The sequence below is a fragment of the Sus scrofa genome, chromosome 10 (assembly GCF_054392235.1).
Source record: "Sus scrofa isolate SSC_HxYL_T2T_F1_AM1 chromosome 10, Sscrofa_HxYL_maternal_Yorkshire_Landrace_v2.0, whole genome shotgun sequence".
Lineage (NCBI taxonomy): Eukaryota > Metazoa > Chordata > Mammalia > Artiodactyla > Suidae > Sus > Sus scrofa.
The window spans coordinates 67,674,821-67,692,228 of NC_139392.1; the positions used below are offsets into that span (position 1 = coordinate 67,674,821).

The 17,408-nt window shown below is 50.7% G+C and overlaps 1 protein-coding gene across 6 annotated transcripts in view; it reads left to right on the forward strand.

Moving 5' to 3' along the window:
- Positions 1-17,408, forward strand: part of JCAD (junctional cadherin 5 associated) — an 85,777-nt gene that overhangs the window by 66,369 nt on the left and 2,000 nt on the right. For 2 of the 6 annotated variants that reach the window (XM_021064743.2, XM_003130706.7), the window contains exon 3: positions 7,670-11,322. In XM_021064743.2, coding sequence (XP_020920402.1) covers positions 7,670-11,322 — 3,653 coding nt within the window. Of the gene's footprint in view, positions 1-7,669; positions 12,016-17,408 lie in introns of those variants that run through there. The other 4 variants (XM_084980000.1, XM_005668090.4, XM_084979999.1 and 1 more) reach the window with 2 other exon arrangements.

Below are 17,408 nucleotides of genomic sequence, written 5' to 3' on the forward strand. Positions count from 1 at the left end.
ACACCACAGCTCATGGCAATGCCGGATCCTTAACCCACTGAGCGAGGCCAGGGATTGAACCCACGTCCTCATGGATACTAGTCGGATTTGTTTCTGCTGCACCACAGTGGAACTCTGTGTGTGTATGTGTGTGTTTTTAAGTAGCAAAGCAGTAACCTCCTGAAATAGTCTCCCTGGTCCTTTATTTCAACCAAATCTCTGTTATTTATGGTTTGTACTCATTTACAGTGACATGGTGACGAGCAGGTACCTCAGCAGTCTGACCGGATCATTGTGTGTTTCCTTGAAGCTTGCTGTTCTTGCTCAGATTGAACTTGGCTGAAGCGTGGTCTTCATCCATCACATTCCCAGGACAGCTTTATCTTTTCTGACGGATTTTAATTTATGCTAACCTCTAAACCTTAGTCTTAATCTCCTCTGGACCTTATAATTCCCCTTTCCAAAATTAGCCTTTTTGTTACCCTGTGCTCAAGGGGTTATTCACTCAGTGTCGTGTATTGAACAAACCCAGGCACGCTGAAAAGCAAAATTGTAGAGGCTTCCAGGCCCAAAAAGGATCAAGAGCAAATTCTGTGGCTCCAGATGGCTGACCCCAACCTAGACACATGTCACATACCTTTCACCAGGCTGATGGCTCTGGGTGATTCTAGAGAGATGCCCCCGTCCCTCTGCCAGTCGAGGAAAGAGCTTCCCCCTCAAGGAATGGGGTCCTTGAGTGACACATCCTGCCTTTGTGCTCAGATCGCACTCCTGGGTAAAGACACATCGCAAAGAGGGAGGGGTTTCTGGAGAGCGTGACACCAGGGTTCGAAGGTGATGGGCATCTGTGAGCCTGGCAGCCCTGCCCATGGGAAGAAACCTCTGGATCCAGGGCCTCCTGCTCTCTGCAGGCACAAAGATACTTTGGAGGCTGCCCCAGGGGATCAGCCTTGGGATTCTGTTGGTGAAGGAGGGAGGGCCTCTCCTCCTGCCCGTAGGGCAGCAGGCGTAGAGCCAGGCTGTACTGAACCTGGTTGGTGGGTCGCAGGTGGTGCAGCTCCTGAGGGCCTTGGGGAGGATAACCCTGCAGCGGACACAGCCGTCTGTGGTCGAAAAGCACAGCAGATTCTGCCCTTCTGAATAGGCTTTACCTTTCTTCTTTTTTTTATTTTTTATTTTATTTTATTTTATTTTATTTTTTGTCTTTTTGCTATTTCTTGGGCCGCTCCCGCGGCATATGGAGATTCCCAGGCCAGGGGTCCAGTCGGAGCTGTAGCCGCTGGCCTACACCAGAGCCACAGCAACACGGGATCTGAGCCACGTCTGCGACCTACACCACAGCTCACAGCAACGCCGGATCGTCAACCCACTGAGCAAGGGCAGGGACCGAACCCGCAACCTCATGGTTCCTAGTCGGATTCGTTAACCACTGGGCCACGACGGGAACTCCTCTTCTTTTTTTTAATTTTTAAATTTAAAATTTTTATTTTTTAAATTTAATTTTTATTTTACATTGGAATATAGTTGCTTTACAATGTTGTGTTGGCTTCACGTGTACGGCAAAGGTTCCGTTATACATATGTCCATTTTTTTTCAGATTCTTTTCCCATAAAGGTTACTATAGAATGTTGAGTAGAGTTCCGTGTGCTCTACAGTAGGTCCTTGTTGGTTATTTTATGTACATTAGTGTGTATATGTTAATCCCAAACTCCTAATTTACCCCCCCCCCCCACCTTTCCCCTTTGGTAACCATAAACTTGTTTTTGGAGTCTGTGAGTCTCTTCCTGTTTTGTAAATAAGTTCATTTATGTCATTATTTTAGATTCCACATTTAAGTGATATCATATGATATTTGTCTTTCTCTGCCTGACTTCCCTAAGTGTCATCATCCCTAGGTCCATCCGTGATGCTGCAAATGGCATTATTTTGTTCTTTTTTTGGCTGAGTAGTATTCCATTGTATATACATACATATGTACCACATCTTCTTTATCCATTTCTCCGTTGATGGACATTTAGGTTGTTTCCATGTCTTGGCTATTGTAAATAAGGCTGCTGTGAACGTAGGGGTGCATGGATCTTTTCGAATTGTGGTTTCCTCCAGGTATATACCCAGGGGCTTTGACTTTCCAAAAAGGACGTTGCATGAACAGAAAGGTCCCCTAATATTTTCATCATCAGCTTTCATACATTCAGCAAATAGATTTGCCTCCTTTCCTTTAGATATATTCATGTTTCAGAGATTTCTCAAACACTGTTTATCAGTTGTTCTGTTGTCATGCTGTCTTTTTTCTGATATGCCAGGGAGCTGCTTGCAAGTGTAGCTTCTGTCTCCTCCGTGACCTGTTCTCCCAGGAATTCTGCACAAAGACCCTGTTTGTCTCACTGACCTTGGCAACACGGTTTATTTGGGCTATCACCCTCCATTTGGCTTTCCTTATCTTTTTCCCACCCTCTATTAACTTGTTCAGCGTGTTTTTGTAAAATGCCCCATTGTTAGCTTTTTTTTTTTTTTAACGTGAATTATTGGTCTCATTTTTTTAAAAAGAAAAATTTGATCTCGGCTTATTTCCTCAAAGATACTAGAAAACATATCCTTGGCTTTAAAGCCATATGAAGTAGCACACATTTTAGCTGCTAACAGACGTCATACACTGAAGCCAGTAAATACTCCCCTTGGTAACTTGTCTGAAGGAGAAATTCACCAGAACTGTCAGTGAGCAGGTCCACTTGTCAGAGCCAGGCTCATAGTATGCACAAACTAGACGTTTGTGAAATAAATGCTTTATAGTTTTCTGTGTCATGTGGACCCTTTTAAAAGAAAATAGATTATTTAAAATTCCCCAGGTGGACCTGTGTTTTTCTTAAATTGGGATTTGGGTGTATTGTGCAAATAGAACAAAATGTACCCAGAGTGCCTAGCTGTTTGATCAGTTACAAATGGCAGCTTTGACAAAGTTAAGGTGATAACGTAACATTTTTGGGTAGATGGGAAAACTGACCCTGTGACTGGTGCAGGCAGCTATGGTCTCTTTATAGGCTTGTCCTGTTTATTATGTCATCCTTTGTTTGTCTCCGACGGTGCTAATGGCACGTACGTGGACAAATAGCACCTTGGGGTTTCAGGACCTCTTGGCACTTAACACACCACACGTTTACCCTGCAAATGACTGTCTATTGAGAAAAAAAAAATGAGTGAAAGCCACACAGTGGGGTTCCTCCTGTGAAGCCAGGCACCCCAGGAAGACGTTCACAGATCTGTAAGGAGGGAGAACGGTATGTATTAAGCCATGTAGTGGATGAAGCCTGCGCACCATTAGCTGCAGAACACACTGGGCGCTGCTGAAGATCAGTTTCTTTGTTGCTTTTGTTGTCATCAAATCCTGTTTTGAAGGCTGACAGAGCCCTCTTTGGGTCACGTTCTATGAGGGTCCCCATGGAAGCCACGGCACTGGCCTCTGAGACATCTCCCAACCCCGCACCCTCCAGCCGGGCCAGCACCAGCCACCCAGAGCTGCAGAAGCCCACGTCCCTCCCCCAGAGGAGGTCCCTGTGGCTGCCCCTCTGGACGTGATATAGATGGTGAGCTGTGTAAAAGTCCTACTGGCTTTAAGGTTTTAGACTCTATGTCAAGTCCAAGGGTAAGACTCAAAAAGTGGAGCAATTGTCACAGACCCAGTTAAGAGAGAGTGAAATAAAGCGCTTGAAATACATGGCAGATGCCCAGCATCAGAATTTCCTTCTTCCTTTAATCTTTTTTGGCCATGGGGTTCATGGGCCAGGGATCAGATCCGAGCCAAAGTTGTAACTTACCCTGCAGCAGTGGCAACACCAGATCCTTTAACCCACTGTGCCCAGCTGGGAATCAAACCTATGTCCTGGCACTGCAGAGACATCACTGATCCATTGCACCACAGTGGGAACTCCAAAATCCCCTTTCTTGCCTCCAGACAGTTTGCCCTGTGTGTGCAGAGTAAATGCAGAAGCGTGTAGGCTGCCCTGTGGCGAAGGCTCTGCCTCCAGTTTATTTCAGACATTCTCTCCTCCTTCAACCCATGACTCAGCTTTGCTTAAGTGGCTGCTTAAGGCATTGGAGTGGAGAAGCCAGGATTTGAAGAGCTAACCTTGATTTTTCAGGCAAAGAAGTAATTCCAAAATAATAGTTAATAATAATAATAGATGCTTGCTCTATATTTATTTACCATCAAGGCTCCTGTAGAACAACCTTTCTTTCTGCTGGTGTGTTGGGAATGGTCCTCCTTCAGCCCAGCCCCCACCGTTGCTTGTCACTAGCTAGGCCTTTACCTGCTGTGGCCACGCAGGAGTGGCCCAGAGCCCCTTCCCTTTCCACACCATGCTGATGCTGCCATCCTGTCCTGAACAGTGGTCTATGGTACAGCAATTGTTTGAAGCCACAAAGTGGGGTTTAATGATGCCACAGCACACAGAGAAAAATAAATCTTACTAGTAATCAAAGAAATGCAAATGAAAATCAGTGAGAATTATCTAATGCGGAAAAAAATGGACTGTAAAACCAGAGACTGGAACAGTTCAGCAGGACCAGCTTTTTTTTTTTCTTCCAGATTCTTTTTTTCTTTTTAAGTAAAGTATAGTTGATTTACAGTGTCGTGTTCCAAGTTTATAGCATAGTGATTCAGTTATAGATGTATATCCTTTCTCAGATTCTTTTCCATTGTAAGTTATTACAATGTATTGAATATAGTTCCTTGTACTATACAGTAGGTCCTTGTTGGTTATCGGTTTTATGTATAGTAGTGTGTATCTGTTAATCTCAGACACACACTTAACTATCTGTTAATCCTAATTTATCCGCCCCCCCCCCCCCCGGTTGGTAACCTTTAGTTTGTTTTCTATGTCTGTGGGTCTGTTTCAGTTTTGTATGTAGATTCATTTGTGGAGCTCCTGTCTGGCCCAGTGGTCAATGAATCTGACTAGCATCCATGAAGACTCAGGTTTGATCCCTGGCCTTGCTCAATGGGTTAAGGATCCAGTGTTGCCGTGAGCTGTGGTGTAGGTGGCAGACATGGCTTGGATCTGTCATTGCTGTGGCTGTGGCGTAGGCCAGCGGCTGCAGCTCTGATTAGACCCCTAGCTTGGGAACCTCCATATGTCATGGGTGTGGCCCTAAAAAGCAAAAAAAAAAAAAAAAGATCATTTTTTTTTTTTTAGATTCCACATGTAAGCGATGTAATGTGATATTTGTCTCCACACTCTGGGCGGGAGTGTAAATGGGGCCCGGTTGACCTGAGTCAGATTATACAATAGGGAATCACATGATCCCCTGATCTGCCAATTCCTGCCCGAAGGGTTTATTCTAAATAACCTGAGACATGCTTAGAGTTTGTAAACGATAGCGTCTCTCAAAGTGTTTTCGAGTGCAAGCTGTGTTGATGTCGACAACAGCATGATGGTTAAAGAAATCATGTGCAGGAGTTCCCATTGCAGCTCAGCAGAAATGAACCCTGCTAGAACCCATGAGGACTGGGGTTCAATCCCTGGCCTCGTTCAGTGGGTTAAGGATCTGGCGTTGCTGTGGCTGTGGTGTAGGCCAGCAGCTGCAGCTCCAATTCAAGCCCTAGCCTGGGAACTTCCATATGCTGTACCTTTGGCCCCTAAAAGAAAAAAAATTTGTGTACACATGGTAAAATACTATTCTTCATGCGTGAGGACCTTTTCATTTCACTGGAAGAAATAAAACATCTAACTCGGCTTTATGGTCCCATTTGTCAGGTTTGAATTCTTTCCCCACCACTTACAAGCTGTGTGCCTGGGTGAGGTCTTCAGCCTCTCTGTGCCGTAGTTTCCTCCTCTGTACAGTGGGACCGACAGCAGTTCCTACGTTGGAGGGGTGCTGGTGAGGCATAAATGAGTTAAGAAAGTGCTGAGTAAGGACCCAGTGTGCTGTTACCACCGTGTAAGTGTCAGCTGTGGTTTGTGCTACTCGAGTCAGGAAATGTTCATGTGAAACCAGATCCCCAGTAGACTAAGCACTAAGATTCTGAAAATCCAGGTATACACACACACACAAGACTGGAAGAAATGTTTCAAAATGACTCTTGGGAGTTTCTGTTGTAGGTTACAAATCCAGCTGGTATCCATGAGGATGCGGGTTCAATCCCTGGCCTCTTCTCAGTGGGTAAAGGATCTAGTGTTGCCATGAGCTGTGGTGTAGGTCACAGACGAAGTTTGGACCTGGCATTGCTGTGGCTGTGGAGTAGGCCGGCAGCTGCAACTCTCATTTGACCCCTAGCCTAGGAACTCCCATATGCCGCAGGTGTGACCATAAAAAGCAAAAGAAACCTGTCTCTTGGTAGAGAGACCACAAGTGATTTTTTGAGTTTTGTACTTTCCTGTATTTTTTCAAATTTTCAACAAGGCATACATATTACTTTTGTAATTTAAAAAACAAATAGTGCTTTGACAGTTGAAACCTTTTTTATTCAGCTCCTGGTTAATCAAGATTGTTGAGTGCCCCAAGCTTCCTTCCACCTAATGAGTTTTCTGTGTTATGGTGCTAGTCCCTGCTTATTTGTAGGTAATAGCTTTATTTCTGCACAGTTTAGCAGCATTGTTCAGATTCTTCCTTTACTGCTTTAGCGTGGTGATTCTAAACTCTGGAGGGCTGCTAGAACCATTTGTGAAGATTGGGAAATAGACTGGGACCGGGCTAGACTGATTAGATCCAAATACCACTTGGGCCCCAGGCATTGGTATTTTTTAAAGAAGTGCAAGAAAATTCTGGTGTCCAGCCAGGCGGTGGACAGCAGCCTGGAGTTGGCAGGCCTGAGGCTGCCGTCCCTTGCCTGGCAGAGAGCTCTGTCTCTTGGAGCTCTGTCAGTTCCCAAAGTCGGCCTGAGTGGGGTTTCCCATGTCGCCTGAAGACGGGATGTCCTTGAGAGCTTGTTAAATATATGGACACCCGGACCCTAACTCACACCTACTGATTGTGAACTTTTGGGGCAGAGACTCGGTGATGTGCATGTTTAATGAGCCCACGGAGCACCTCCTACCTTCAGGGAAGTGTGGGGACTCTGCTAGGGCTCAGGGTCCATCTCGGATGCACCCTGGGGACAGCTGAGGGGACCTGGAGAAGCATAGTGCCTGGCTGCCCACCTGCCTATCCCATCCTGAGCAGTAGTGGTTGACACCCACCCACAGTGATGGTCCTCGGGTGGGTGCTGGGACCAGAAGCCCCCTGGGGGATGGGTTCGGGATGCCCCTGCTGAGTCAGCACCCAGGGTGGGACCCATGTCCGCAGTCACCCTGCTGAGTCCTGCACACCCTCTAAGCGAGTTTCTAGACTCACTCCCAAAGACTGCATGTTCTTCTTGCCTGAGTTGGGTGTGGACTCCCGGGCCCAGGACCACCCTTGGGAAGCACTGGCCTCTCGGGCTGTTCCTGTTTCCTGGGTCCCTGGGGCAGTTCACGGTTCTCAGAGCCCTGGCATCCAGTGACCCCTTGCTGTCACTCCTAGGCCCTGGTGGCAGAACACTTGGCTCCCTACAGCTGTAATTAGTGGGCCACATTTCCTTTAAAGTCAGTCAATACTATGGGTGGGAGCCTGTTTTTCCCAAGTACTGGCTGAAGTCGGGCTTGGAATGCCGGTCACAGGGGCAGAGAGGTCTGTGTGTGTCCTCCCTCTGTGTAATCTTCGTGCCTCTGTCTCCTAGGTTTTATCACCAGCCTGTGCTCGCGTGGTCCTCTCAGCCCCTGACCGGCCGCAGCCACGCCTATTGGAGGAGGAGAGAGCAGGAGGCGGGCCCGAGGGCCGCAGAGGACCTGCCCCTGCACGCGAGGGAGGGTCCATGGGAAGTTGGAGGAAGGACAGAGCACGTGATGAAGAAGGCCACTTGGGAAGAAGAGCTGGGATCGGCGGGTCCTGCCAAGTGGCAGCACCCAAGCCTGGGAAGCTGGAACCAGCCGCGGAAATTGGAGAGGCAGATGTCCGATGGTGTCAGGGAGCAGTTGTTTCAGGACCTGTACCCATTCATGCTCGGAGAACACGTCTTGACGTCCCAGAGCAAAGGGAAATCCCGGTCGTTGCCTCGAGTTCTTTCCCCCGAGAGCCTGAGTTGCATGGAAATTCCCATTCCGTTAAGCGATGGACATTTAGCAGGTGTTCCTAAAGTGCTGCGTCATCCTCCAAAAAGCGCTCATGACTTGGAGGCCACCAGGAACCCCGAGAAGGGCCCCTTCCCCCGGCCCAAGTTTGGGAGACCCCTCAAGCCTACAGCCCATGACTCCCACCAACACTCCAGGCCAGGAGAACAAAACAGCAGCTATGCAGACGGCCAGCAGCCAGACCCCTGTGTTTCCTACTTGACCAGAGCGAGTGACACCAGGCAAGAACTCTGTGGGCCTGACCCTGGCCTGGAGCCCCCGGTGTATGTGCCTCCGCCCTCCTACAGGTCACCCCTGCAGCACACGTCAAGCCCTTGCGTGGAGGATGCATCGCCTGGGCTCGAGGGTGGGGGGCGCCGTGTGCAGCAGCATCGCATGGAGAAGGCCGCTGCCAGCCATCAGCTCCCCACTGGCTCCCCAGCAGCCGGGAGTGAGTGTAGTGCTAGCCCCCGCTCGCCACGCGGACTCCCCCAGCAGCTCCACCCCAGCATTGCTTATGACGGCTCCATCGTCTACATTCCTTTTGACGACCCCCGGATACGACATCTTAAACTGGCCCGACCCCAGGGGTTCTGGGAAGAGATGAAGCTGGACAGTCAGCCTTGCAGGTCTGGTCCTGTCCCTGCCCCAGAGCCAGAGCATGGAAGTGGGCAACGTGGGGGTGCCGTCAGGAGCCCTCAGGGCCTGATGGGCCCATCAGGGAAGGAGAGGGGCCCCGCCCCTGCAGACCCCAGCCCCCCATGGCTGTGGGGCCAGCTCCCCAGGGATGGAGAAAATGGTGGCCTTCCCGACCCAAGGGACCACTGTGTTGTCACACACAGACAGTGGCCTGACACAAGGGGACACGCAGAAAGCCGTGCAGCCTCCGCAAGCCCCCAAAGCGAGAGTGCCTGTGAAACTCACACCCAGCTCAGAAAATTCGAAACTGGGGTGCAGACCAAGAAAAGTTCAAAGAAAAAACTGAGCGAGACGATATTTTGTTTGGTCTCCATCCCAGTTAAATCAGAATCACAGCTGCCAGACATAGATACAAACAGCAATGACTTAAAACAGGGCACAGATAAAAAGAATGGGCTGGATAAGAACGCGGCTTTGCAAGTGCACAGCCTGCTGAGCTTGCCTTCCACCGACCTAGAGCTGCAGACGCTCCCAGGAAGCCAGGCCGGGAGAATGGGGCTCCCGAAACCAGACCCGGGAGGACCAGGAGGAGACAAGCACACAAATGGCCTCAGGTTCACTCACCCTGCAAAACACAGCGAGCTCCCCCCGTGTCCTGGCTGGTGGCCTGGGCACCAGTACAGAGACCAGCAGACACAAACCAGCTTCACTGAAGAACCCCAAAGCCCACAGCCCCTCCCCGAGGGGAACGTAGCAGGGTCCCCCCACGCCCCGCTGACTCCAGGATGCTTGGACCCTGCCCCCCAAGAAGTTCAGATTCACGTGGCCTTGGCGTCCAGTGACCAGAACCAGAGGCCTGGGGCTCATCCCCTGAAAGGTCAGGGGTCCCTCAGCCCGTCAAGCAACAGTGCTTTCTCAAGGTCTTCCTCAGCCATAAACCCGGCCCCCGTGCCAAGGGCCGGCCTGGGCCAGCTGTGCATGGACAGCCCTGCGCGCGGAGCCAGCCCCGTGCCCAGGGGTGAGGTGGTCAAGGGGGAGACCACGGGCCCCTGCAACAGCAAACAGCTGTTCGGGCAGTTCCTCCTAAAGCCTGTGAGCCGCCGACCCTGGGACTTGATCAGCCAGTTGGAAAGTTTTAACAAGGAGCTTCAAGAGGAGGAAGAGAGCAGTCCTAGCAGTGATGGCAGCAGTGAGGGCAGCGACAGTGAGCTGCCCAGGGAGGCCCCAGCCGGCCCCACACCCAAGCGTCCGGGCTTCCTGGAGGACAGAGTGAAGGAGGCGCCAAGGAGGCCAGTGCCCGAGGCCCCTGGACTCAGGTCAGGGAGAGTCAAGAGTAAGTCTGAGAGCTGGAGTGAGGAGCTGAAGCCTCTCTCTCCCTGCCCCGTGTGGGCAGAAGACCATGCAGGTGCTGCCTGGCTGTCCCCACGTGGAAGTGTGATTTCAGAGCAGGGGGCCTTGGGGGTCCAGGATGGAGTGACCGAGCCAGCAGTCAACCTGAGGCCTGGGAAACCACTGATGTCTTCTGGGCTAAGTGAGGCACGACCAGTGCCCCGACATGACCCAGCTGCACCCAGGGAGCCCCCACAGAGTCAGGAGCTCCCAGATGGCCCAAGTGCTGTGCAGTCAAGTGGAGCCAGCCCTCCAGAGGCCAGCTCTGGGGAGCAGGGGAGTACCGGGGTATCCCCCTTTCTTGCCAGCAAGCCCCGAGGCCTCTCGGCGCCAGACTTGCGGTCCGTGGGGCTGACGCTGGCGCAGGAGCAGAGAGCCAGTGAACCAGCGGGGCCTCCCACTGGAGCCACTGCAGTAGAAATCCCCCTAGGCGAGTCCCTCCAAGCCAGGGCTGCCAGGATCCTGGGCATCGAGGTGGCCGTGGAGTCCCTGCTGCCTGGCACCAGGAGGACAGGGCTGAGCCAGCACCCAGAGCCTGGTGGGGGCGCCTGCCAGCCCGAGTCCCCTGGGCAAGAGTCAGGGTCCGGCCCAGCACAGCCAGATGACCTCACCTCACCCGCTGACGCCTTCTATGGCAGGAGGAAGTGCGGCTGGACCAAAAGCCCTCTGTTTGTAGGCGAAAGGGACAGTGCCTGGCAGGCTCCCCAGGCCTCCGAGCCCTCGGGCATGAGCAGCCCCAGCAAAGCCCCTGAGCCTCAGCCCAGCCCCCTGGAGTCACAGCCCTTCCATCACAGGGACATGGAGACAAAGCCGCCCTTCAGGTCCACCTTGTTCCATTTCATAGAAAGGACCCCCAGTGTAGCAGCCTCAGAAAAGAGGCTCCGAAGCACCTCCAAAGTGATTGAAAGTTTACAGGAGAAACTGGCTTCCCCGCCCAGGAGGGCAGACCCCGACCGCCTGCTGAGGATGAAGGAGGTGAGCTCCGTGTCCAGGCTGAGGCTCCTGACCTCTCGGGGCATGGACTCTGCAGAGGAGGCCGAGGAGCCGAAGGCTGAGAGGGGCCCTGGGGCGCGGCTGGGGTGCTTGGCGGGCACAGGCTACAAGCTCTCTGACCCTAAGGGCGCCCTCTCGCTGGAAGAGGGCCATCTGGCAGCAGGAAGGGAGGAGAACGGCGGCCAGGACTTCTGGTGTCCAGGTGAGGAATTGGGCAGATGGATGGGCGCTGGGCATTCTTCTGACGCCCTGAAAGCATAAAAATGCCAGGTTGGTGGCTGGTGAAACCTACAGGTTCAGAAAAGAAAAGGTCGACCCTTTGAAGTTCGGTGCTAAAAAGCGTCTTCGTTTTACCAAGAATTATTCAGAAGCTTTTCTTACAAAGCTAAGGTCTTGCAGGGGTTTTTGTTTTTGTTTTTGTTTTTAACTTGGGGTTTTTTGGCCACTCTACAGCATATGGAAGTTGCCAGGCCAGGGATCAAATCCAAGCTGCATCTGAGACCTTTACCATAGCTGTGATAAGGCTGGATCCTTAATCCACTGTGCTGGGCAGGGGATCGAACCTGCACCACCACAGAAACAATGCCAGATCCTTTATCCACTGCACCACAACGAGAACTCCCTCTTGTAGTATGTTTTAAATTTTGTAGAAATGATGTAAGCAATTAGATGGAACTCTATGTAAACAGTCCTGGGGTCCCGTACTGGGAAGAGGTACATCAGTGCAATATGTTCCAGTTTTGCTGCAGCCCCTTGATCAATCTCGTAGGAGACCAGAGCAATTGTACTGTATGCTCCCTTCCCAAGTAGTAAGCGTTCACCCAAAGAACCGACAGTACTCCACTAACCTCACGAGAAAAGACACCAGGTTGATTAAATAAACTACCTACCCCAGGATACCTCAATGTTTTTTCACTTTTCAGAATCCTTTGTCCCTCATTTTTGTCTGCTTTCACCTCCATCCCGTTTATGAGATTTGAGAGGTTTAGTAGACAGAATGAACAATTTGCACTTTCTCAGCTCCTAGCCCTAAAAGTTCACCAACCAAAGCCATTTCTTTGTTTTGTTTTGTTTTGCTTTGCTTTGCTTTTTAGGGCCACACCTGCAACATATGGAAGGTCCCAGGTTGGGGTTGAACCAGAGCTGCAGTTGCCAGCCTACACCACAGCCACAGCAACGCCAGATCTGAGCCGAGTCTGCAACCTACACCACTGCTCACGGCAACACTGGATCCTTAACCCACTGAGCGAGGCCAGGGATTGAACCCTCACCCTCATGGATACTAGTAGTGTTTGTTTCTGCTGAGCCACACTGGGAACTCCCCACTGCTGTTTCTTACAGCCCCTGAGCTTTGATTTCGAAGTCCCAGGGCAGCCGGTTCAGGCAACGGCGCCCTGCTGGCCCGTGCCCACCCCACCCCCGCATCCTCTCACCTTCACTCGTCTTCAGCGCTGCCTTCAATGAAGGTGGATTCCCGAGACAGTGATTCTTCCAAACACCAGTTCACATCTCGGCTCTGACACAAACAGGCGACAGAGCTCTCGCCATCTCTGGTTCACGCGCTGGGGATTATCAGTTATATGTCCTAGAAACGATTGGAAGAGATGCGGGTACACATCAGAAGGTCCGCGTTACAGGTTACAGGTGAGGCAGGGGCGGTGGGGGGAACCTTTTTACTTTTTGTTTCTCAATTTAAAAAAAATTTTTTTTTGTCTTTTTGTCCTTTTTAGGGCCGCACTCAGGGCATATGGAGGTTCCCAGGCTAAGGGTCAAATTGGAGCTATAGCTGCCGGCCTACACCACAGCCATAGCAATGCCAGATCCAAGCTGCATCTGCAACCTACACCACAGCTCACGGCAACGCTAGATCCTTAACCCACTGATCGAGGCCAGGGATCGAACCCAAAACCTCACGGTTACTAGTTGGATTCGTTAACCACTGCGCCATGACAGGAACTCGAACTTTTTGTTTTTATGGCCACATTTGTGGCATGTGGAAATACCAGAGCCAGGGATTGAATCCCAGCCGCAGCTGCAACAGAACCGGATCCTTTAACCCACTGCACCAGGCCAGGGGTCAAACCTGTGCCTCCATAGCAACCTGAGGCACAGCAGTCAGGTTCTTAACCCGCTGCGCCACAGCAGGAACTCGGGGGGAACTTTTTGCCGGCAGGAGGAAACTGCGTCCCTTGCTGAGTGTTCCAGCGCTGCCCCGGACCCCAGCCCCAACCAGCCCTGCTGCTCTGCTTCCTAGTTTGAAATCCAAGGGTTTAAAAGTAGATGGAAAAGATCACTTGTTTCAGCTAGAAGAATCCACAAAAATTTGTTGAACAACAACAACAAAAATCTGCTTGACACTCTTTAAGTTTTCCCCTGAATGCAGAGTGATTCTTGAGAACCAGCGTTGCTGCATCCCTGATGCAGAATACGTGATTGAAAGAACCCATTTGTCAGGGCCCTCCTGGACCATGTGAGTTGATAGAGCTGGTCTTTGCTGAGGAAGAGAATCCTAGAAGGCTGGAAGCTTCGTCATGACAGTCAAAAAGTGCTACATGGCCCATTTGTTGGGCCGTTGGAATTTACCAGGCTGCAGCATGAAGCCTCCCCTCCCCCGACCCCCGAAATGCTCCCTGGCTGGTTAAAGAGACATAGGCAACATAGACTTTTAAAGTGAGTTTCCTTACCTATAAAATCAGGATGATATTGTCATTCCTCCTGAGAATTGTAAGGATTTGAAAATAAGACACATCCTGTTATGATAAAGACACCAGTTTGTAAAAGTTCCTATGCCTCCGTCCGTGACCACGTGTTTTCAGGACTGTCTATTACTTGAAACCTCTAGTTCACTTAAGCACTCCCTCAATTCCTAGCCTGACCATTTGGCTCGTGGATGGGGTCAGATAGTTATCTGAAAACACCTAGTTGATTAAAATCCACCAAATGTCAATTTTTAAGAAAAATTTTTTTATTAAAGTATAGTTGATTTACAACGTTGTATCAATTTCTGCTGAAGCAGATTAACCCAGTCACACACGTATATACACACCTAATGTCAGCTTTAATTTTAGCCAGCCATTAAAAACAGCTCCTGGGAGTTCCCGTCGTGGTGCAGTGGTTAACGAATCCGACTAGGAACCATGAGGTTGCGGGTTTGGTCCCTGCCCTTGTTCAGTGGGTTGCCGATCCGGTGTTGCCGTGAGCTGTGGTGTAGGTCGCAGATGCGGCTCGGATCCAGCGTTGCTGTGGCTCTGGCGTAGGCTGGTGGCTGCAGCTCCGATTCGACCCCTAGCCTGGGAACCTCCATATGCCGCGGGAGCAGTCCGAGAAATAGCAAAAAGACAAAAAAAAAAAAAAAAAAAAAAGCTTCCGTTACTTCACATTTTTTTTAAAACCATAGCTTCTAACACTTTGAAATTTTAATTACTCCTTGCCTCTCTGTCTGGTACACACAATAAAATGACCAAAACCCTGGAGCTCCTATAGTGGCTCAGTGGTTAGTGAACCCAACTAGCATCCATGAGGATGCAGGTTTGATCCCTGGCCTTGCTCAGTGGGTTAAGGATCCAGTGTTGCCGTGAGCTGTGGTGTAGGTCGCAGAGTCAGCTTGGACCTGGCGTAGCTGTGGCTGTAGCGTAGGCTGGCAGCTGCAGCTCTGATTAGACCCCCAGCCTGGGAACCTCCATATGCAGAGGGTGAGGGCCTAAAAAGACAAAAACAAACAAAAAAAAAAACAACAAAATCCTGAAGGCAGAGAGTGCCTCGAGGTGACAGCTCCCCAGGCTTCCTTAGGTGGCCGCATAGGAGGACACCATAGGGACAAGGTCTTACACATGCAGTGGCTCAGGTGACCCTCAGTCAGTCTTTCACGTGATGGTCACCAGACCTCAATATCCAAGGCCAGTCCTTCTGAGAGGTCTTCCATAGAGGTAGTAAAACGTTTGACCTCTGTTAACCTTCTCACTCATTGTTTCTTCGCAAATTACAATGTAGCCCAGTAGCTCGTAAGCTTTTGGCTTTTTCCTTTCACCGTATTTTAATCATTTTTAACACAAGAGTTGTCAGCTCCATCCGCCCCCCCGCCCCCCCGACCCCTGCACCTGTTGTCCCAGGGTGCCGGACCCACCTCACTGCTCCTGAATTCACAGACCACTCGAACCTTGGACTTTGTTCTGAAATTTTAAAACAAGGTTATAGGAGTTCCCGCTGTGGCACAGCAGGTTAAGGACCCAATATTTTCTCTGTGAGGACATGGGTTTGATCCCTGACCTGGCTCAGTGGCTTAAGGATCTGGCATTGCTGTGACTGTGGTGCAGGCCAGCAGCTACAGCTCCGATTTGACTGCTGGTCTGGGAACTTCCATATGCCACAAGTGTGGCCCTAAAAAAGAAAAAAAAAAAAAACCCTAAGACTTCTCAGTAACTTTCATATTGATTCCCTGTTAAAATGATAATATTTTAGATACATTTGGTGAAATAAAATTCATCATTAAAATTAATTTCACCTGTTAACTTTTGCTCGCTTTGTCATGGCTCCCTTCAATTTTAAACTAACAGAATGTGGCTGACATCATATTTTTACTGGACCTAGACCACCCCCCAACCCCATATCTCCCTGGGATCTGAAGAGGGTGCCCCTGATTGTACAGAATTCTCTCCCCAGCTCCCTGTCTCGGGCCCTTAGCATCAGCATCCGTGTCAGGCGGGCCCGTTCTGTGCAGGTGTCTCTGTACCTGCCTTCATGTGGGTCCTGGGTGCCCAGTGTCTGTCCCCCAAGGCTTAATAGGCGCTCAGTCTCCTCCAGGCCGCTCCCCAGTCGACAGCGTGCCCTTTCCATAGATCCTCCTTCTTGGCCCAGAGAAGGCCATTTCTGCTCACAGGAGGTCCCTCAGAATCTGCACAGGCTGGCCTGATGGAGCACAGAGTTGTCACCTCAGGGTGACACCCTGGGTCATCACAGCAGGTGGTGATAAGCGTAGCCAACGCTGCCTGTTTTTATCCAGGTGGGCAATTGGTGCACTAAATGTCTTAGGAGGAGGAGAGCCTATCCCACCTGGTGTAGGACGTCTGGCAGAGCACAACACACATTGCCTTGGTTGTCACCTGTGTGGCAGCCTGTCATACATGCATTGTGGGGATTCAAGGCGGGAGGGTGCAGTAAAAAGTTTTGTTGCCAGGGAACTGGGACTCTGTGTGGCCTTCAGAATGTACCACCATCCACGAGGCTTTGAGAAGACATGGTTCTAGAATAGTTTTTTTTCTTCTTTTTCTTTTTTTAAGGCCGCACCTGCAGTGTATGGAAGTTCCCAGGCTAGAGGTCCAGTCAGAGCTGCAGCTGCCGCCCTACAGCACAAGCACAGCAATGCCAGATCCGAGCTGCCTCTGTGATCTATGCTACAGCTTGTGACAACGCCAGATCCTTAACCCACTGAGTGAGGCCAGGGATCGAACCCACATCCTCATGGATATTAGCCAGGTTCTTAACCCCTGAGCCACAACAGAAACTCCCGAGGCAGGAAATTCTGACCATAGGAGGCACATATGCCAGAGGCCCCTGACTCCTGAGATGGCCAGATTCAGCCACAGCCTTAGTGACAGTCTAGGGACCATTGCTCTTTTGCATGGTGTCCTGATTTGGAAACACTGGCCATCTGGGTCCAGTGTCAGGGCTATAGTATGGGTCAGTGTGGCAGCCCAGACCTACACACAGCTGCATGCTGAAAGCCTGCAGCTCTGGGCCCGCTGGCCGCGGGGTCAGAAACAGGAGGGCTCTGGTTGCCAACCCAGTGCTGGGTGTCTCAGGGTCCTCCCGCCCTTCTGGGACATCGCTGCTCTGAGGGATGCACCTTCTATAGCCAGCTTTCCTTAGAACTGCAACTGACTCTCTCACACACACACAATACCTCCTTTAGCATCAGCCACATGCGTCACTGCTGGTTTACAAGAGTTGCCTTTAAAGTTAATTATGTTCCCCTAGGAACAACAGGAAGGGACCATCAAGATACTAAGCAGCTCACACTTTTCCATCTGTGATTAGGTGGTGGCCATGCATGTCCCTTTAAAACAGCCTCTTGGAATTCCCGTCCTGGCTCAGCATTAACGAACCTGACTAGTATCGGAGAGGATGCAGGTTCGATCCCTGGCCTCAATCAGTGGGTTAAAGATCCAGTGTTGCTGCAAGCTTCGATGTAGGTCACAGAGGTGGCTTGGACCTGTGCTTGCTGTGAGCTGTGGTGTAGATCGCAGACGCAGCTCGGATCCCGTGTTGCTATAGCTGTGGTGTAGGCTGGCA